Genomic DNA, 23,091 nt, shown 5'->3' with positions numbered 1-23,091 from the left:
GACTCTAACACCTTGGACCTGACAATGGAGGTTCAGCTCTGAGAGTCATCTGGCTCCAACACACTCTGAACTCGTCCACTCTGAAAAGGTATCAGAGCCGAAGATACAACAATTTTTGGATCTGATACAGACGGTCCTAGAAGGCTCAGATCCAAGGGCTCTGAAGCCAAAGGATGTATCAGAGAAGAAGCCAAGATGGGTGAAGTAATACTAATTATGGCGTCCAGACCCAAAGGAGTAGGAGGTGGGAAAACTCACATCTGTGTTTGTGCAGACAGAGACTTCCTCATCATTCTATCCACATCTCCCTTTGTAAGACTTCTGGAAGAATGGGAAGAAGAGGTCAGTGAAGGGGACCTACAGTGATGGCACCTCCCTAAAAAGGGGATGGTAGCCAAGAGGGGACAGGGTTCAGAGAGGATGCATATAGGGTCCAGGGAAGCTCTTTTGGCTCCAAAAGAACTAGATCCAATGATGCAGACCTTGTATCCGAGGATTTGGTCTTTGGACTGGACCATTTCAAAATCTTCTGGGCTGGCTGCTTGGTCAGATCGGAAGGAATGAAGGATGCAGAAAGTTCTGGTTGACTTTTTCTAGACTCATTCTGGTCTGCCATGGAGGGATAAGCTCTAGACAGTGAGTCTGAAAAAGTTGTAGGAAGAAATCCGTTCAAAATTAGTTTATTTTTTTCTGTTGATCGCAGCCCTGGGGTTAAAACCTTTGCAAATTTCAAAAGGCACTTTCAAATGGGCAGAGCCCAAACAATAAACATGGGAGTCGTGATTATCAGACAAAGGGATCTTGTGCCCACACTACATTTTTTGAAACTCAAAGGTTTTTCACCCATTGTAACTGTAAAACTAGCAAGGACAATAAAGACAGGAAGTTTATATACATATATATCAGAAAAGAAATTACCAACAATGTTAGAAAGAATTACATTACCATAACGGTAAGAGAGAAAGTTGGGAAATAGAACTACCAACAATGGTATTAAGATGCACGGAAACGTGTAGGGATAAGGGAGCTTAGATTAGAATAAATTTATAGCTGTACAAAAAAAAGGTAATGTATATATGTGTATATATATATATATATATATATATATATATATATATATATATATATATACATGAAAGAGAGAACGTTATATCACTAAACTTTTGTCACTCACTAAACATTCAAGAGCAGATAGCAACCACGTTCAGACACAAAGGTGGCAAATGAGATCTGAGATACAGTAGAGGGACTGGGGCTTTATGGGTATGAAGGAGCTCGAGACGTTGCAGTAGCCACAAGCTGTCAAATGCAGCAGAGTCAGATCCGAGGATTGGATCTAAACCCACATGAGGAGGAATGAATGCAAACTGACATCAGATCATGCAATTTTTATCATGAAATGTTTTATACAAATACTGTTAAGAACAAAAATTGTTTTATTTATAGGAACTTTTTTCCCTTTCCTTTTATTGTCCTTCCAAGCAATAAAGACAAAGTGGGCTATACTCCTTTCAGCACCCCAAGTTTAACAAAGTCAATAAAAGTCCAATTTTTTCCACTTACTCTTGTAAAGCCATACTTCACAAATGTGACCGATACTTTATAATCTCACATTTATTCACTAATTTCAGTGTTGCAAAATTAGCATGGTGCTGAATTCCATTAAATGCGCTTGCGAACTTCTACAAATCTCTGGTCCAAACAGTTTGATAGCTGTGGATGTATACTGATCCAGTGCACAGACTGCAAAGGTACACTTTGTGCTGTTTGGGATAGATAACAGCATATTACAGAATACTGTAGATTCCTTATGAAATGAATGGATGCAGTGTTTCTAAGGGCCGTGAATAGTTATGCTCCTCTTCTCAGGAAATTGCACAGTATGAGACCCTGTGAATCATCATTCTACACAACCTCTGAAATGCTCTGGGAGTCTAATCAGATAGGCAACACCCACAACTGCTTGCATTTTGCAAGTATTTTGACAATTCCATTACTGATCAACAGTGAGCTATCACACAGCAGAACAGTAACATTCAGTGAATCAGCTTCTCCATGTATACTATGCAAGGCAGCACAAGGTGGACTTGTGTAATATGCAAGTTTTTATGAATGCTGACTTTAGAGACAGTCACATGGCTTTATTCTTAGTAAATATAACAATTTAGCTCTACTGCTTCATGGTACAAATATGTAAGGAATACTTTCTGGTCTCCTCCCATCCTTATGCAAACCCCCCCCCCCAAAAAAAAACAAACAAAAAGGGAGCTTTACCAGCACTCCATATAAAATCTGTCAATTTCTTAACCATTTTTAAGAAAGCTGTTTGTATACTGGTAGGGCTGGATTGAAAATATGTAATAGCAAGAGAAACAGAAAAAAAGCAAAGCTTGAACTCTGAGCCAGCTTATTCCCATCACTTTCCATCTTCAAAAAGGAGAGACTATACAACAATATAATTCTCCAGAGGTTTTAGTAACAGAGCCCTCTACTATCCCAACTGAATTCCCAAGTACTTTACATAAGGGGCCTCCCAAAAGTAAGCAAACTGTCTGCAGTGCAGATGTAGGATTATAATTTACAGAAACAACTCATCTTTGTTTTATTAACCTTATAACCTGATGAAAAAATAAGGTAGATCCACTTCTAAAACACAGAAACCGAAGCGATAAAAGCTGGAAACTGCCCAACCAAAATGCAAACAGTCGCACAAATCAGCAGTCCTTAAACGGTTAGCTTAACACAATTTTATTCGTGTTTTCGGAACCGACTATGCGTTTCCTTCCTTGAAGAAACAGACAAAGCAAAAATAAATAATTGATTTATTTTTGCTTTGTATGTTTCTTTGAGGAAGGAAACGCATAGTCGGTTCCGAAAACACGAATAAAATTGTGTTAAGCTAACCGTTTAAGGACTGCTGATTTGTGCGACTGTTTGCATTTTGGTTGGGCAGTTTCCAGCTTTTATCTCTTCGGTTTCTGTGTTTTAATAGTTCGTGAAGCCTTTTTGTTTGTAGATCCACTTCTGTTTTAATCATATAAATTAATATAAACCTGCCAACAGTGAAATCTTTACATTTTCTCCCTCTTTCATGTAACCATACCAAATACAGTGACTAATCACTGCTGAACAAAACTCAAGATACATCATAAAGTGTGAAATGATGGGCATCCTTGTCAAATACCCTTATTCAGTTTAAATGGCATCAACAATCCTGCATGGATTTTAGCTTTTGCCTTTGAAACCCTATACATTGTGATGATTAAATCAACAAATTCCTTCATAAATCTAAAAATCAGCAGCACTGGCATCCTACAATTCTACTCAGCCCTATCAAATGTCTTTTAAGCAGCCAAAACCACAATCACCAGTTCAGACTGTAAGCCATGGTGGTGCAGCAGTAGCGTTGTTGCCTCACAGCAAGAGGTTCTCCTGTTCAATTCTTGGCTGGAGTGCCTTCTGTGTGGAGTCTGCATGTCCTCCCCGTGATCGAGTGGCGTTCGAAAGACATGCATGAATGGGCATGCCTTCGTTGAAGGGTTGGCGTTGGGCTGGCACTTCGGCACTGTAAAAATCTGCTGCCAATCATTAGCGGACCGGAGTTCCGCTGTGGCGACCCCTAATCGGGAAAAGCCAAAAGAACAAAACATAATGTTTCATTAGTAATCCAAACTTCAAAATACTATCAAAAGTCTGTTTACCACCCACAACCCATCACCTGGGGTACATAAATTCACCACCCATGCTGCAATGATGGGTATAAACAGCTTATCATTTGAACACATGTATATGCCTATATGCATACAGTAGCCTTGGATCTTCACCGTCCTTGGGAAAAACTACTACTGCTGTCTTACAAAGTGGAGGTAAGCTTTATTTTCTGGGACCAAACTAAAAAATGTAATTACTTGCTTGCTTACTTTTCATACCTCATTCGGTACATCACTGCCTGGCATTCATCTCCAAACCTTTCTTTGTATTGCTTCTATCACTTCCTCATTACATTCCTGACTAACCAAAATATCAGCCAATTCTCAGGTCACCCTAGGCAACAATTACTCCTGGAAACACTCACTTGAAACCATCATATTCTCCCCATATCTGCACAGACCATGAATAGTCTTTAAAAATCTCTGCTACAACTAACCACATCCCTGCATAATCATCTTTACTCAGACCTACTTTCATTCACTGTGACCTACACTGCAGTAATCTCTTAACTAGGCCCTTTTGGTAAACTCATTAAAATACTTAACCCTAAGGGACTGCCTCAAAAACTCACACTTACTGATCAAAAGAGCTTTAGTTTCCTGCTTTATTAATTTTTCTCTGCTAAATAAACTTCACCGTCATACAGTCTTGACTCACCACCAATTCATTCTTTATATTTTTAACACATCTCAACCCCCCGACCCCTCACACACTGGCCAGTATATGCTTTAACCTCATGTCTCACTTCTTCCTTAAATTAATCCTACTTCACACTTGAGAAACCATTAACATGCAACACATCCACCTTAAGGTTACTTAATCCTGAACTTCCAAGAAGGCTGTACACTGAGTAACAGCTTGTTTCTAGCTCTCCCAGTGTGAAAACAGAAACTCAGCAGACAAGGCCAGTAGACTTGTGTTTATCAGTAAATTTCAGTAACTTGGCAAGAGGTGTACTGGCTGGATGCCAGGCATAAAGAAATACAGACGACATGGAAAAAAAAATCAGCTATAAAACGTGAGGAAGAAACACTGACTGGGGAAACTTCTGCAGCTGTTCAGAAAAATGCAAAGCAATCTTCAGACATGACTTCCAATAGCCTACAGGAAGATATAAGACAGCTGCAGACAGAACGGTTAAACTAAGTAGAACATCGATGGAGTATATCAACACAAATGGAGTACATCAACACAAACAACAAAAGGTTGGAAAAAATGCAAGAAGCTTTTTAAACAGATATTCACATGAGATAATAAAGCTGCAAAAATCAGAGGTGGAAATGAAGAATATTCTAGCTGAATATGAGACTGCTCAGGAAAAGATGCTTCAAAAAATAATAGAATTAGAGGACAGAGCACATAGGGAAAACCGGAGATTCTCAGCTACACCAGAGACGCTGGAAGAAACACAGTGCATTCATTTTATGAAAGCACAAATAAGTAACTGTACTGGTATTCCACAGCCGAAAGACACAACAACTGGTATTCCACAGCAGAAGTTGTTAGTTGAAAGGGCATAACGTGTGTATGCTCCAAACCTAGTTACAAGAAAGCAAACTAGACCTTTAACAGTAAAGATGCCATCCTACCAGCAGAAGGAGTTTATTCTGACAAAACTGTGGCAGAAGGACAAAATACTGTAAGTGGGAGACAGCAGAGTGTTTGTGGAGAATGATTCCTCACTGTACACCCGGCAGAAGAGGAGTAAATTTATTCCACTATTCAGAGAATGTCGAGACACTGGTGTGAGACTCAAACTGATGTATCCAGCTGTCTTTAAAGTATTCTTCCCTGGACGGACAAAATAATTTTTTGATGAAGTGCATGCTAAGGAACAAAATACAAAAGTTTGTACAACACAAAGTGAACTATGAAACAGAAGGATATTCTTATTCTTGTTCTTCTCGTAAGAAAGACCACAGAGAGACTGTCTGTACCTGTGAAACCTTTTTTGGTATTTCAACGGAAAATGCTGGAAAGGAAGGAAGGAAGCACGAGAGTTGACTAGAAGAATCGAGAGTACATTGGAAATGAAGCAGCGACAGGATTTGGGCGATGGAGAAGAACAGTAATGAAACCAGTAACTCAATGTGAGATTACAATGTAATAATTATATTTGTGAAATATGACAGAACAAGAAAATCTGGAAATATTGGACTTTTTTAAAATTTTTGGATTTGTGGGGGACTCTAAAGTATACGTCTTACTTCATGCCATTAATGTTTGAAAAATGCTTTGGGGAGGGGAAGAGAGGGGAGAAAGCTAACTGTAAGTAAAGAAAACATTTTGTTGTTTGTGTTGAAATACTCCATCAGTGTTTTGCTTACTTTAACCAGGTCTGTATGGATCTGCCTTATATCTTCCTGTAGGTTACTGGATTCATGTCTGAACGTTGCACTGTTTTTTGCTGAACAGCTGCAGAAATTTCCCCACTCAGTGTTTCTTCATCACTTTTTGTAGCTGATTTTTTTTCAAGGTCTTCTGTATTTCTTTATTCCTGGAATCCAGGGAGTGCACTTACTACCCATTTACTGAAATTTACCCATAAACACAAGTCTACTGGCCATCTCTGCTGAGTTTCTGTTTTCACACTGGGGAGAGCTAGAAACAAGCTGTTGCTCAGTGTGTGGCCATCTTGGAAGTCCCCAGCTGGGAACATATATTTTGGGAGCATAATGAGCTGGTCAACTTTAGGGATTCCCTGTGGACCACTCTGTCAGGATGTTTGGTGAGCAGACTGGATTGACTAGGAAGAATATTTTTTGAGCTATGATGCAGAATCTGAATTGCCTAGACATAGTAAAGCCTTGCTGAGTCTAATTATGGTGGTTGCCAAAAAACAATTACTAGAAAATGGAAAACATAGTCTAGATCAATGTTACTAGAAGTAGTGAATATAGTAACAGAGATAAAAACAACTGGAATTGGGATCTTTAGAAAAGGGACGGAGCAAACTACATAGGAAAAAATAGGCACTATGGGAACAATATATGCAGACAAGGAACAAGGTTTAATAGGTAGGATTTGAATAAGCCATATATTGCTTAACTGACAATGACTGGATAGATTATAAGTGATGTATAATGTTTGCAACTACAGCTGTTTCAACTGTGTCTGTGATGTACAATGTTTGCAACTGAAGTTGTGTCAATGTTGTTTGTTTTTCACTTACATAAATGTAAGATTACCTATGTCATACCTGATAATTTAATAAAGATGTTTATTAAAAAAAAAGTTAAGTAATCCTGTCTACAGCTCAATATCTCCCTTTTTCAAATATCTGACAGGAAAGTACCAACATTTTCTAAATTAGCCCTCTAAATTTCACAGACAAAATTTTAAAGGCACATGAATAAAAATCACAACTGGATAAACCTTTATCATTTTAACCAAAAATATGTATTCAGCTGAAATAAAGAAATGTGATCTAGCCAACACCTGGATTTAAATCTGATGGAAAAAAGTGCATTGTTGGTTTTCTTGGGTTAATAAAAAAAGACTCATCAGTAAAGCTAAAGAGTTCAGTGTCAATCCCCACTACTTTCCAAACCTAGGAAGTCTTGGAGCTCAAGGGCCATCTTTTACTTCCTTAACATGTGTGAATGTACTACAATTCCTCAAGTACATCAGCATACCTTCCACAAATATAAAATGAGATGCCTTTTGTGAGGAACATGGAATGAGATAAAAACTATAAACAGATAAGGGTTGCCCCAGTGCTGCCTTTAATTTGTATATAACATCACCAGTCATCAACTAAATCAGTGAAAATTAAAGAACAGATATGAGAAACTAAAAGTAACACTTTCCATATCTTGCATCCCAGAAAACAGAGGTCACACCATATGTTTAATAGTTTCTAGATAATGCCTCATACTCCTGTTGATTTAAGTGTTACCCCTCCCCCTATGAGATACTATCCAAGCTGTAAATTTCTTTAGTAGTCCCATTAGTCAATTTCTCTTTAACGGCTTGGTTAACTCATTAAAACTCACTGTGACAATGATCATCCTACATCCTACAGTGATGCATCCTTTATAAGCATTTAGCATTCTTGCTTGCACAGGGAGAATATACATGCATCAATAAACACATTAAATTCATATAACAGCTTTAAAAACACTATACAAAAAATGGGCAAACCTTATTAAAACCAGCAAAATAATCATATACTAGTTTTACCCATTCTAGCAGGAGGAATCATGCATGCATGGGTGCACTTCAGTAAGTGTATCAGTATAATAATGATATTCTTCTTGCAAGTTAAACTAGGCAGTTGGCTATATTGTACTCAAATAATTAACCAGCCAAAAAGTGCTGTTTAGTAAGCATGGAATAAATACATATGGCCCTACCATCCATCTACAATCCCCTTCTCCTCTGACTGTTGTACATGGGGTCAGGCTGTCACAAACTGTGACAATCATATTAGAGACCATGTTTATACTACTGAGTGGCTAGCCCTGCACTTGCATTAAATAACAGAACAAACATGGAATACATTATCACTTCAACACTGTAGTGACCCATAACCCCAAATCAGTGTGTAATTTATAGTAAAAATCACAACTGATTATGCAGCCACCAAAACAAGCAACAGTGAGCTATTCTTCTGGAAAGGCACTGGGCAGTCCACACTACTGCAGCCATCTAGATCAGCCTCTCCAGCCATTCATCCTAAGTAGGGCTGCCCACAAAAGAATGGAAATTTCATCAAGTAACTAAATAATGTTTCATATTTTACCGTAACTACTGTGCCATGAGGGTGCAAAACCACCATGGTACTATACCTGAACACAACCAACATCAAATATCACAACACTATCCACTATAATCACTTGACTGGCTTATCCACAATCTTCAATGTTTGTTGCTTTTGCACTCTTCCTGCCTGAAACATCAGAATCGCCTCATGTGCAACAAGCCATTGGTTTGAGTCTAGCTTAGGCCATTTCTTTCACAGAAACTTTATCATTTCTTCACATCCCTCTTCAGTGGCCCCTTGATGTTAATATTCTTCTGGATAGCCTAGAGCTCACAAAGCTTCCTGTGCCTCCACAATAGTCTTAAACCTTAAATAATACCAGACACAACAAATGAAATTTCAGTCTCCACAGTCTACATTCCTTCACACACACAGTAGACAAAGCTTTGTGTGTTTTTGTAAAGCAGTAATTTTCAAAGAAGACAAGTTTTATAAATCTTCCCAGATTGCCACAAAAAAGTTTAAATTTGATCCTTAATTTAGCAAGTTTTAAAAAGAACCAAATGTACCTGGCAAATCCTGCTGCAGCTCTTGGACCAGGTACAAACAAATAAGCTAATTTAATCATGATTTGAGTCTCTTGCAAGTCAGCTCAAGTTGTCAACTTCTGCTGCACAGAAGTCATGGTCCAAACCTTCATTCTTTTCTGGTATGCATGTATGTACGTGTGTTTCAAGCTTCATTGGTAAAGTGTGAGCTTCTCTTTTAAATCAAGATTTCTTGCTGTATATGTCCAACAGCCACTGTATGGGAATTCAAGGCCTCTGTAACCTCTTCATTGTGATGATTAACTGAAGCAATATAGCTACTGACTCTCAGACTCAGTCCCATACATTACATCCATCATTATTTTGCATTTCTTCATGCAGGCCCTGACTGCAGCCACAGTATTCGTATTCCCCGTAATGTTGTTTGCTAGTTATTCAGCTTCTTCAGCTAACATGTTAAGACTTTTTTTTCAAACACCTTTACTGAATTATCACTTGTGACATAGGCAAAATTACATACATATAAAAGTAATCAAACTATATTAACATAACAAACATTATACTTCACATATATTGCTATATATCATATAACCTAAGCAATATTACATAAATTATTCAGTCCGTGCCTTTTTTTTAAGCAAGAAATAGCTTTATTAAACCATCACTACTACACAAGCAATCATACATTTATATAAATGAAAACAAACCACACCGACACAATCCTAGTTGCAAGCATTTTACATCACAAACCACAGTGACAGACTCCCAGTTGCAAACATTAAACATCACTTAGTATCTACCCAATCTTTCTCACTCAAACATTACACAATTCGAGTCATGCTGCCTTTTAAACCTTATTCTTCCCTTGTATATATTGTTCCCACAATTCCCATTTTTTTACCTATGTAGTTTGCTCCTACCCTTTCCTAAAGATCTCAATTCTAGTCATTTTATCTCTGTTGCTATATTAATTACTTCCAGTATAGTTGGTTTAGATTTTGATTTCCATTTTCTAGTAATTGCTTTTTTGGCAGCCACCATTATTAGACACAGCAATGCCTTACCATGTCTAGGCAATTCTGGTTCGATATTATAGCTCAGAAAAATCATCTCCCTCGTCCGACCAATCTGCCCACCCAGCATCTCTGACAGTGTATCCTGCAGGGAAGCCTTAAAGTTCACCATCTCACTGCACTCCCAGAAAATATGTTCCCGATTACCTCTTTCTTCCTCTTCACACTTCCAACATTTACTGTCTGCCTGACAAGAAATTCTCTGGAGTCTACTTGAGGTATAAAGATATCTAAGTAAACATTTCCAGGCAGAAATCCTAAGTCTTCTAGATTTTGTTGCATATTTGGAAGACATACACATAGCCTCCCATTGTTTCTTTGTGAATTGCTTATCCAATCTCTCTTCCCAATCCTTTCTAACCTCCTCTGACTGATTCTTATAGTTATCATGCAATATTTTATATGCTCTACTAATTACTACTTTTTTAATGGCAGCGTCTGTTCTAGATTCTATTAAAAACTCTACCAGTGCTGGTCTTTCATTTAGAACCCCCCCCCCCTGACTTCTTCCTCTCTGCCTATACTCTAATATCAATCCCTAATAGGGAGGCAATCTCTAACCTGCAGTACAAATAAATTCTTGGTGTCTTCCCATTCGATTACTCTTCCCTCTCTAGTTATTTGCTCCCAACACCTTGGTTAGTTTGCTAGTTTTTTTCCAATAAATTCCAGCCCCTCTTTTCTATTGTCTGTATCCCTAACTGCAGTCATCCTATCGGCAGAATCTCCTTTCTCCATTCCCGTGTTGGTTTAGTTCTTAGAATATTTCTGCTACTTTATGGATATAATATTCTGCAAGATTATTGTTATAAAGGTCTACATCCAAAATCCCAGTCTCTCCTTGTATCTTGAGCTTCGCCGGTGTTTCACTATCATCCCTTTCCAGCATGAATTCTGCTTGTGCTATGTATAGGAGTCTCAACTGTGTAGCTCTGAAATACCCCTTCAAATTGGGTAATCCCCATCCACCCTGTTCTACTAGAAGAATCAGCTAATCCCCCTTGACTCTTGCAATCTTCCCCCCCGATGAAAACCTTCAGCTCTTTATTAATTGCTACCCACAACTTATCCTCTGGTTGATAAAAATACGCCTGACCTGTATAAGACTAAAGGGACTAAAAACATTTTAACTGCTTGCATCTTACTACCCATATCCATATAACAGAAATTCCATTTTCTCAGTTTTTGTATTATCTTTTGTTTAGTCTCTTCCCACATATCTTTAGCTGCCACACTAGAATAATTTTTAATCCATACTGCTAAATATTTCATTTTATCATGTCCCCATAAATATGGGTATTCCTGAATCAGTTCATGTGTGGGTACATAATTTACCGCTATTGCCTTTGTTTTAGTTTCATTAATTTTGTAGCCTGAAAAGATCTGAAACTGTCTCAAAACGTTCCACAACATGGTAATGTCTTTTTCTGGTTTTGTCAGGTACAAAATAATATCATCTGCAAATAAAGCCAGCTTTTCTTGATTGCCATATCAATATATCCTTGAATTTCTCAGTCTCTTATTTTCTTTTCCAATTTGTCTAAATATAATGCAAATAATAAGGGGGAAAAAGGGCACCCCTGTCTAGTTCATCTGCTCAAGCAGAAATTACCAGAGAGTACCCCACCCACTTCAGTTTTCGCCTCTGATCTGTCATATGTTCTCCTAATCAACCTTATAATTTTTTAAGGAAATGCAAAGGCTTCCACTGCCCTGCCCAAGATCTACCAACAACAATGGTATTTTCTTACAGTTTGCTTCTCACTGGATAATCAGTTTTCTGTTAATGTTGTCAAATGTTTCCCTCCCCTCCACAAAACCACACTGATTCATATATCTATCAGTTTTGGTATTACTTTTGCCATTCTTTTAGCCATTATAGACATGGGCATTTTATAATCATGATTTAGTATTGAAATGGGCCTGTACGAAGCTGATGGATCCTTACCCATTATGGTTATTACAGCTACCACCACTGCTTTCTTCCAGGATGGTGGTACTTCTCCTCTTCTTAAGATAAACTTAAACAAAACCTTCCAGATCTTTACCAGTTTTTTTCCTCCTAGCTTCCAAACTTCCACAGGAATACCATCTATTCCTGGGGACCTTCCTGTAGATTGGTTATACATCACAACTTTTATCTCATCTCCTCCTATCCTAACTGTTAAGAACGGAGAGTCATCTACCTCTAACCTTGGCTTATTTAATTCTTCCATAAACATTTCCATTTGTTTCTTTTCTTGATTTTCATATTTCTCTGCTTTATAGAGACTCTCACAGAATTTCTGAAATATTTCGAATACCTCTACAGGATCTTTTGTTACCTGATTTGTTATAGGCTCCCTAAGTTTGGCAACAGCCCTTTCTACTTTCTGTTGCCTGAGTCATTGTGCTAAACGTTTTTGTGCTCTAGTCTTACTATCAAAAAGCAGTTGCTTAATAGCAATCTTTCTAAGCTTGTGCATATTAGAGGTAATCCCTTATTTTCAACCAAACATTCTGCAGTCGATTATCTTCTTGTTCTGTGAGATTCCCTCTAGTCTGCAGTACTTTGTCAGTCCCTTTAAATAATTCTTGTTACTTCTTAACCATAGCTCCCTTTCTTTTATTTCCACTCTATTTTTAGACTCCACCTTAATTTTATCCCACACCCTAGCTTTATTTTTGGAAGAAATTCCTATCGTTTCTAACAGCTCCTGAATAATCTACAATACCCATTCCTTAAATTTCTCTATTTTCAACAGATAGGCGGGAAAGCACCAATGTCTCATTTTTATTTCATTACCCTGTGTTTTTATTTTAGCTATTACTGGCACATGATCTGAAATAGTTATTGGGTGGGTATCAAGGCCTTCAATTAACTACACACGTTCTTGTGAAATGTAAATTCTTTCTAGCCTAGCCCAGTTTTTATATCTTGGGGAATAATATGTAAATTCACTCCGAACTCCTATTACTGAATTCACATCTTCCATGCCAAATATTTTCATAAATGCCTTCAAAAATCTACCCTCATTTGTTATATTATCCCTTCTGTGCCCCCCAGACACATCTTCACTGCTGGAAATCAAATTCCAGTCCTCACCTATAAGTAATATTCCTTGCTGAAAATCGATTATTTCTCACAGAATTTTCTTAAGCTTCATTATAGCAGTTTTAGGTGGAATATAAATACATGCCAGTGTAATCTTCCTCCCTTGCCAGCAGCCTCTTAGCACTACAAATCTGCTATTATTATATTTTTTTATATTCTTCTATCACTGTTGGAGCTCCCATTATCAGACTTCATTTTGTTCTTCTCTCCCATTTTCAGAATATACAAAGTTAATTAATGGCCACCTAGTCACAGAAGAAAAAAAAAAGAAAGAAAAAAAAAACTTTTTGAAAATCAGCAGTTGCCAGGGACATATCCTGATGTTTACTGCACCATCAACAGGAGACAGTTTTACAACCAACATTTTTGCTTCTTTTAATGAATTTCCAGCTAATCATCAGCTCCTCTGCTTCTGCTCCAGCTGCTTCTAACCTCCATGCCCAGTACTACCTGCCTGTGGGGCAGTCCTGATCCAAGTGAAAGGAGTAGGCAAAGGACATGTGGCAGGCCAGTACTCTCCTAAAAGAGACAGTCTTGCAGGGGATCTGGGAAATGGAAGGGGAAATGGTCTCTCCAGTTTGAGAAATGGAGTCAAGTTAGAAGTTGGCAGCATTATATACACTGTTGAGCATCTGTAGGGCTTTTCAAAGACCGGACCCCCAATGTACAGACTCACTTTGTTAGTTTTAGTCAGGTAATGAGGATTGGGCCTGCCCCTGGTCTCAGGGTGGCCACGCTGCCTCAGTCTTTCTACATATCATTCTAAGTCCTGCCCTCCACCAGGATTGAGGAATGATATGTCCACATAACCACAGATGTCTCCCTACTGGGGACAGGCATGCCCATCTTCCTTGTGAGCATCATCAGATGCCCAACCCACTAATAAAATTCAGGTTTTTCTACACAACCAGGCTGGCAGTTGTGTAACCATTTACAAAATTTACTTTACATGTACAAATTTACTTGATCTGGAATAGTTTCAAAACAGTTAAGAGACAGAGGTAGAAATGTTTTAGAAATTCAGACATGAACTAGCCAAACATTGAAATACTAGGGTTATTAGCAAGTTACTGGGTGGGCCAAGGTAATATTCTGTATTATACTGTATTAGTTTACAGAACATAAAGTGTTGTACAATGCATAATGATCTTACCCTTGGTACAAAATACTGATCTGCACAGAACTTGTACAACCATTCGTCCAGGAAGTGAAATAGAAGAGACAACATATCATCACCTGTAGGTACAAAGCAAAGTAAACAGATCAATGGAATACATTTAGGTGAGGATCTTGCTAAGCATCCCATACCCTCGTGCAACAAAAGCAATCTTCAACAAATTAATCACAGTGGTTTCCTACAAATATGTCACCAACTAAGTAGTGTGTATTAACTTCCAGAAAAGTTCCCTGATATCAAGGCACTCACATCGAATTTCCTCACAGCAACATATTGACATTACCAGTCCGGCAGATGAAATATTTATTAGCTTCACTGCATACAGAATACATCTGCCAAGTTATCAAGAGTTCTAATTCTTAACTCATTCAAAAAAGCAGTCTGACATCAGATTTGGCACCTTACAAGGAATGATCCTTGCCCAACTGGTGTGATAATAATTTCCATTGTGGCATAAACAACATAGGTGAACTCTCTAATGTGGAACAAGGCAAGACTCCTAATCTCTGAGCCTGGTCTTCAGCACAGATTCCTACATCTGCATAAAAGGAGCAATAGTGGCTATTTCTAGGATGTTAGGTATCTACAGTAAAAAGGATGCCAGTCGTGGTGCAAACAGCATGAACAAACATCAGCAATACTACTAATCTGTAAGGCACAGAAGGTTTGGTATTGACTTCTTATAGCTGAAAACACAACACAGCAACCAAGCAGATAACGGATGGATCCACTCGCCACCACGGAGACCAGTTCACAGAACTTTTTGTGAAACCTTTTATTTAGTCCAAAACGCCAAACACTCCAAACATATAAACGCCTTAGTAAAATCACACACTGCGTTTTCGTCACTACTCGACTTCATCAGATAAACCAATACATCCATTGAAATGCCTATATATTGTCTTACCTTAATTAGTTAAATCATTAATTACATTCAATCAATATTTAAAACAGAAATTCCAAATGCTCAGAGAGCTTAGTCCTCCGTACACCACAACCATGCTTCCAACATCCAACATATATTTCCTATAGAATAATTATATGCAAATAAATTAAAAATCAATATTATATAAATATTCCAATAAATATTTAAAATATAGCATATTTCATAATAAATATATGTTTATACACTTTTATAAAATTATTAAAAAATTAGCAGCATGTTATCATTATTATGTATAAAAACACTTAAAATATTCTAAATTCAGGTATAAATACAAATAACTTGCAGAAGACTCACAGATATTCCTAATTAATAAAATATGTTACTAAACAAATATAATTAGTAAATATATATTAAAATAAGAATGTGTATTATAATCATAATATTGTATTATTGGAGTGACAATTCTAGATTCCATATTATGTTCTATATATCCATATGAAGGGGACTATGGGGGCCTCTGGTGGCAAAAGTAGGTAATTATTTTCCTACAACTTAGCTGCTCTTAGTTTCAATAGGGGTAATATAGTTATGTTGTCATTTAACCCTGGATATTTATCAGCATTCAATGCTACTTGCCACCACAGTTCCCTATACTCGATTCTAGTCTCCCAAGGTCCCCCCCGAATATCTAGTTGAATATGCTCTATAATCAAAAACTTGAATTTATATTCCTTGCACATTTTACTGTGCTTGTATAAAGCATTACTCTCTTTCTTAGTAGAAATTTCATAAATATGTTCGTAAATTCGTTTTCTTAGAGCTCTTTCGGATTTACCAACATAAAAGGAACCACACTTTTCACAAAAGGCAAGATACACTATCCCCTTTGTGTTGCAGTTAAAATATTCCGGGCTGCTTATCATGTTATTCCTACTTTGAATATAATGCCCTTCCCCATTTAATACATAACTACATTGGGCACAACGCCCACACTTATAAGTACCCTTCTTCTTATTATTTCTGGTACTAACCACCTTCTTACTTTCCAAAATGTTGCCCATATTTCTTGAATTCCTATAAATTATTTTCTTATTATTATTTCTTACTTCTTATAGCTGACTACCAAGCACAGAGTCCAAGAAGTGAAAGTACGAGTTACAGTTCTGAAAAACATTTGCTCATGCCGCACTTGTCGCTTCAGTTGAGCAGGTACACTGTAACAGAAAGAGAGAATAAAGGTGCCTTCACTGGAAAGGTTTTGCAGTACTGAAAAGACTTTTGACTGAAAATAACATTTCTAATTTACCCTTTCACAGTGTACCGAGACAACCATGAAGACATCTTGAAAATAAGAATTTAAGTTACACTTGCACAGATTTGTAGGTTATTCAAACACAAACACACACACACACACACACACACACACATACACACACAGACACACATACACACACAGACACACACACACACACACACACACACACACACACACACACACACACAAACACACACACACACACACACACACACACACACACACAAACACACACACACAAACACACACACACACACACACACACACACACACACACACTCTACTACTACAAGCTTACCCTTCCATCTTATACTGTAAGTGATCTCATATACATTGAACAACCGCACTGTTTAATGTCACCAGTCCACATCAGTCAATGGCTTGAAATAAATGCTTTATTAACGAAATCATGTTACATAAAATTGCTATTTATAAACTGCAGTATAAAATTCATGTTGAGAGGTAGGACTAGTCACCCGGCAGTGTAAACCTTGGCTCTAGATGACTGTCATTGTTTAAGTGACACCCTGACCTTATGTAATAACCAAATGAAGAAAATAAAAACTATTAAATCCAACAGGCGCTGGAAGCAAGAGGTTCACACCACAAAAAGTGGTTTATTGCACAAACCCACAAGAAAATTCTACAGATAACCATTTTTGTCACAAATACTTAAGAGACTTCATCAGGTAAAAACAGAAAATAAAGCTACTATTTAAAAACCTGTAACAAATCATGTGACTAAGTCCGCCAAAAAATTTAAAGAAACATTAACCATTTTATATAAAATGACTTAAAACACAATATCCAAACCTTGAAAAACTACCTTCATAAACATTAAATAAATACAAACAACTAAAAACATTAAACACATCATCTAAAATACGCTTTAAGTCTTAACAGGAGATGGAAATTGTATCATTAAAGACAAGTGTACAACCTGCATTTAATCTTAGTTGCCAGGCAATCTCTTTTTTCTCCAGTATTAAACCACAGGGACTCCCTGCCACTTCCAATATGCTGTTCAGTTATAACAAATTTAAAAACATGGTTGGGGTAAATATTAACATGTTTAGCCAGAGCATTTTTTGTTATTTTTTTATCATTCAAATGTTCATAAACTGTGCAAAAATGGGAAAAAGGGGATGAAGATGGAGCGATGGATGAAGTACAGAAAATACTTTCAAGTAACTTTCTAAAGCAACAAGAACATTTATGTGAAGACCTGAAAGGAAAAGTTATGCATAATAAAAATACTGTATATTTATATATAGTAAAATAAATACTAGCAAGTTATAGGACAATCTATTCATTGAATAATTATGTTGCACTTGTAGTTGATTTGTATTTCGTTAGCACAGTAATGGAAAACCATTGATCTAGATAAAGGCATTAATTAGAATAAGAAACAAATTAACTTTCTTATTGAATGCAGGCCTTCAAGACGATAAACTATTTTCTGAACATTCTTTCTAAATTAGGAGTTTGAAAAAAGAGGGGGCATTATTTGTACACAATTTGAAAAAAGAGGGGGCATTATTTGTACACAATTAAAAGGAGGCAACACCATGTATTACAAATACAAGTGTTAGGTGGCTTAACACATGCTCTGAAATGTTACTATAGCCATCATAACATTTGTAAAACAAAACACACTTGTACTGTTCTTCCGAATTCCAGTTTCCACTGAAACGTGTCTATGTAGAATGTCACCATGGAAACATCTGTTCATATAAAAATCATCATCTTTAGCACATTATGCTTCAACAAGGTTGGCAGTTAAGTACTTGTAAATTTTGCCTGCAATTCTTTCTATGTAGCTGTATGCACCCCACATGTTGTCATGAATGATAAGCAATGTAATCATATATTCTCCACGAACAAACAGGGTCAACAGTAGTCCACAACCAGGATTCCCTTTGCACAACCAAATAAGACCCAAATATCTAATATTTAACATAAATGAGTGAATTTAATGAATTGTTGAGAGCTTTCATCCAATAACTTCAAAACAGACTATTAGAAGAGATTATAACATCATTACATCAGCCACGTATATCTGAATAAAAAAAAATCATGTGACTAATTAGCAATACTGATTTTAAAAAAATCACATTTTAAAGATGTTTTAAGAGTTACATTAATCTATAAAAACATTTATACTTGATAACCGTAACCTTCTATATGGCACTTCAAAAACATTCCATAATTAGTATTATAGCTTAGCAATGTAATTTCTAGGCACTACTTAAAGAGACATCATCATTCATACCAGGGTGTGTACTAGCATTTACATGCATTTGTCACAGAAGTTTGGTAGGAGTCACAACCTATCCAAAGGATTTAATTAATAATAGAGAAATGAGAACTATGAAACCTGATAAGGGTGGTGTCATAGTGCTTATGAATGTAACTGGTTATTCAACTACAATGTACAATGTAGTAAATAATGACAAATCAATGTACTAGACTTCCTAGAAATGACGTTAATAGAGCATATTATGAAGCTGACACGATGTTGCAAGATTTGCTTGATCAAAATGTTACAGACCACAGATTGCATAGGTTTTTAAAAGTTATTCTCCCTGTGGTTCCCATGATTTTTGCCATCCCAAAGATACATAATAAAGATGCAGAAATCGCCCCATGCACCCTATTTTGGCAGCTACTGGTTCCAAGATGCATCCTCATGCTATTTATGTAGACAGGAAATTAAACAATTTTTAAAAAAATACCCATGCATTCTTAAGGATTCTTGGAACTTTTTTAGCTAACATTAAGCATGACTTTTTTGATGAAAGTAATTTGTCTGCCACAGTAGATGTAGTTGAGCTTTTTTCCTGTGTTCCACACTATACAGGCATTAATTGCTTTAGAGATGCTTGTTACACTTCTGATTTTCTATCTAATCATGAGAGTCTTATGTTGGGAGATTTAACAGAGATTATTCTTAAAAAAATAGTTATATTTATTTAGAGGGGGAATATTGCAAGTAAGCACAGAGTGTTGCAATGGGAGCTGCCTGTGCCCCCCTTTTTGCTAACATTGTGTTATGGCACTGGGAACAAAATTTGTTTTTAAATCAATAAATATGCAATATATTTTGTTGTACTTGAGGTTTCTGGATGATATATTCATTATCAGGAAGGGAAATATTTTACAGTTTAATTTAGAGTTTGTATATTTTTTAAACTCTAGTACAGAATTTTTGAGATTTATGTCTACCCATTCTTATGAAAGTATCAATTATTTAGATGTATACTGAAGGATTTGATATAGCATAAGTTTAACTCTAGGCTCTATAGAAAACCAACTTATTCTAATTTATTTTTAAACTTTACTAGCCACCAAAGAATGTTTCAAAAGAGAGGTTTAGTGAAGGGTCAAATATGTGCTTCTAGATTAACATCTGAATTTGACCAGTTTATGGTTGAGCTTGATTTGTGAAAGGTATTTTTTGGATAGGGGTTATCCTCTGGAAATGTTAAATGCAATTAAAGCTGAAGTAATGGAGAGAAAGAAGCACAACACATTGTCCCCTATTAGGGGATGCTTCCTATCTTAGGAAAAATGGTGGGAAAGTACAGTTTTGTACCTACCATAAATGTAGATGTCCGAGAGGTATGCATCTGCAGTCCTAACAAATGGGTTGTCCTGTCGTCAGGCAGCCCTTCGGTCGGCCGGATTCCAAAGTCTGGGTCTGGCCTCGGCTGATGTCGCACTTCACCCGACGTCATAGCTGCAGTTCTTCGGGTATAAAGGTATCAGCCGACGCCATTTTCCTCAGTGTTTCTTGCCTCAGATGCCAGGTGCCCTCTAGGAAGGCTAAATTTGGATAAATGTAAAAGTTTCCAAATAACAGAGAGCAAATAAAAATAAACATGTATATACATATATGCAAACAAATACACCATAATAGATTCCCCCAGCTAGCTAGAAGATGGGCAAATACCCTAGGAGTACCACAGAGGGGAAGGAGGGAGGGTAATCCTGACTGCAGATGCATACCTCTCGGACATCTACATTTATGGTAGGTACAAAACTGTACTATGTCCTTCAAGGATGCATCTGCAGTCCTAACAAATGGGTAGAATACCATAGCCAAACTGGGGGAGGAGGTAATAATAAGATTATGGTGTAGTTAAGATCCCTTGCAAAACAGCAGTGGCAAAACCTGCTCGGGATCTGGAGTATAAGGGTAGATTATAATGCTTGGCAAATGTATGCACGGAGCTCAGCCTCTAAAATGTCTTTGGTAGCCACTCCTCGTAAAAAAGCTGTAGTAGTGGCTGTAGCCCTTGTGGAGTGAGGTCTGATGTTTTCTGGAGTTGTTTTTCCATGGTAAGAGTAACAAAATCTAATGCAATTTCCTATCCACTTAGAGATTGTCTGTTTTGAAATTGCTTTTCCTTCCATTCCTGTTGCATATGCTACCAGTAGCTGGTCAGTTTTTCTATTGCTCTTGGTTCTGTCCAGGTAGTAGCGCATTTGCCTATGTACATCCAAGGTATGTGATAGTCTTTCTCCCCTATTCTGTGGGTTGGGGAAGAATGTAGGCAGGTGGATAGCTTGGTTTAAAGATACCCTGGAGACCACCTTTGGCATAAAAGTAGGATTAGTTCTCATGGACACTCTGTCTTGATGGAAGATAAGGAAGGGCTGTACTGCCATTAATGCCTGTAATTCAGAAACCCTTCTTGCTGAAGTGATTGCAAGCAGGAAAGCAGTTTTCCATGATAAGTACTGTAATTCTGCTGTTGCTGCTGGCTCAAAAGGAGGGAGTGTCAACTTTTCTAGCACAAAGTTCAAGTCCCATGCGGGCAATGGTGGCTTCCTTGGTGGTTTTACATTTTTAATTCCTCTCAGAAACTGCCTGAGTAGAGGATGTGAGAAGACTGGAGGGTCCATGTTGTATTCTGCTGAAATAGCTGATGCATGAATCTTAATGGAAGAGTAGGACAGGCCTTTGTGGAAAAGTTCTGCCAAGTATTCCAGGATGTTAGCTATGTTTACCAGTGGCACATTTTCTCCTTTTGCTGCACTCCAAATGAGATATCTTTTCCATTTTGCTGAATAAGTTTTTCTTGTTGAGGGTCTGTGAGCCTCCAAGATAATGTCTTTAACCCTTTGAGATAAATCTGGGTTATTTTGTCTTATGCAATGTTCCAGGCAGCCAGCTGCAGTGTTTTTAGGTTTGGATGCAGGGTTTTGAAGTTGTTCTGTGTTAGCAGTAAGGGAACTAGGGGCAGAGGCCATATTTGTTCCCGAGACATACTCCTCAGTAATGGGTACCAATGCTGCCTCGGCCAGTCTGGAGCTATCAGGATGATCCTTGGTCGGTCTTCTTTGATCTTCAATAGCACCTTGTGCATCAAAGGAAGAGGTGGGAATGCATATGCTGTCAGGTTTTTCCAACTGAAAGATAGGGAGTCTACCTTCCAAGCAAGTGGGTGGTATGCCCTCGTGCAGAATTTTTCCAATTGGTGGTTGTGTGGGGATGCGAATAAGTCTATTTCTGGTAGTCCCCATTTCCTTGTAATGGATTTGAAGATGTCTGGATGCAGCATCCATTCGTGGGCATCCGTGGTAGTTCTGCTTAGGATATCTGCTAGTATATTTTCTTTTCCTGGTACAAATATTGCCTGTAGCTGAATGTTGAAGCTCAGGGCCACATTCCAGAGGTCCATTGCCATCCGGCATAGAGGGTATGAATGTATGCCTCCCTGTTTGTTGATGTACCACATAACTGTGGTGTTGTCCGTCCTTATCAGCAGCTGACCCTGTCCAAGAAACGGTCTGAATGTCTGAATTGCCAGTTTTACTGCCAGCATCTCCTTTTGATTTATGTGTAGGTTCAGCTGGTCTTGAGTCCATAAGCCTTGTATGCACTTGTCCAGCATGTGTGCCCCCCAACCGAGGTCTGAGGCGTCCGTTGTGATAGTCTGGCTTGGTTGAGGGCTGTGGAAGGGCAGTCCTTTGTTCAACTGACAGGCCTGAGCCCACCATTGGAATTCTTGCTTCAGGCATGGAATTACTGGAATTTGGGTTTCCAGGCTGTGCTTGTGCTGAGACCATAAATTCCTTAGGTACCATTGCAACTTCCTCATATCGTAGTCTGGCATGTGGAATCAATATTATGCAGGATGCCATGTAACCCAGGGCTTGTAGGACTTTCCTTGCTGTTAGCTGGTTCTGCGTTGTTAATGCCATGAAATAGAGAGGAAGGAGCTTCTGCTTTTCTGCTGTGAGGGATGCCATTTGATTTGATGTGTCCAGATCTGCACCCAAGAAAGTTATCCTTTGGGATGGTATCAGCCTTGACTTTTTTATATTGACTGTGTATCCCAGGGCTTGCAGTAGATGAATGGCCTTTTTCAAATCTTTTGCTAGTTTGTTTTTGTTGTCCGCTTGTAACAGGCAGTCGTCCAGGTAAGGATAAATTTGAATTCCCTGAAGCCTGCAATGAGCAATTACTGATGCCAGGCATTTCGTGAATACTCTGGGCGCAGTAGATAAGCCAAAGGGCAATGCTGAGAATTGATAATGCTCTGATCCTGCAAGAAATCTGAGGTATCTTCTGCA

At 37.8% G+C, this 23,091-nt stretch overlaps 1 protein-coding gene across 2 annotated transcripts in view; it reads right to left on the bottom strand.

Moving 5' to 3' along the window:
- The window catches only part of ZBTB8OS (zinc finger and BTB domain containing 8 opposite strand), a 368,696-nt gene that overhangs the window by 151,384 nt on the left and 194,221 nt on the right, over window positions 1-23,091 (bottom strand). For both annotated transcript variants that reach the window (XM_044059941.1, XM_044059942.1), the window contains one exon: window positions 14,285-14,367. In XM_044059941.1, the coding sequence (XP_043915876.1) occupies window positions 14,285-14,367 (83 nt within the window). The remainder of the gene's footprint in view (window positions 1-14,284; window positions 14,368-23,091) is intronic.

The sequence above is a fragment of the Protopterus annectens genome, chromosome 1.part2 (assembly GCF_019279795.1).
Source record: "Protopterus annectens isolate FY-2018-M chromosome 1.part2, PAN1.0, whole genome shotgun sequence".
Taxonomy (NCBI): Eukaryota; Metazoa; Chordata; order Ceratodontiformes; family Protopteridae; genus Protopterus; species Protopterus annectens.
Note: the sequence above shows the minus strand (reverse complement) of the source record. Positions and strands in the feature narration are given on the sequence as shown.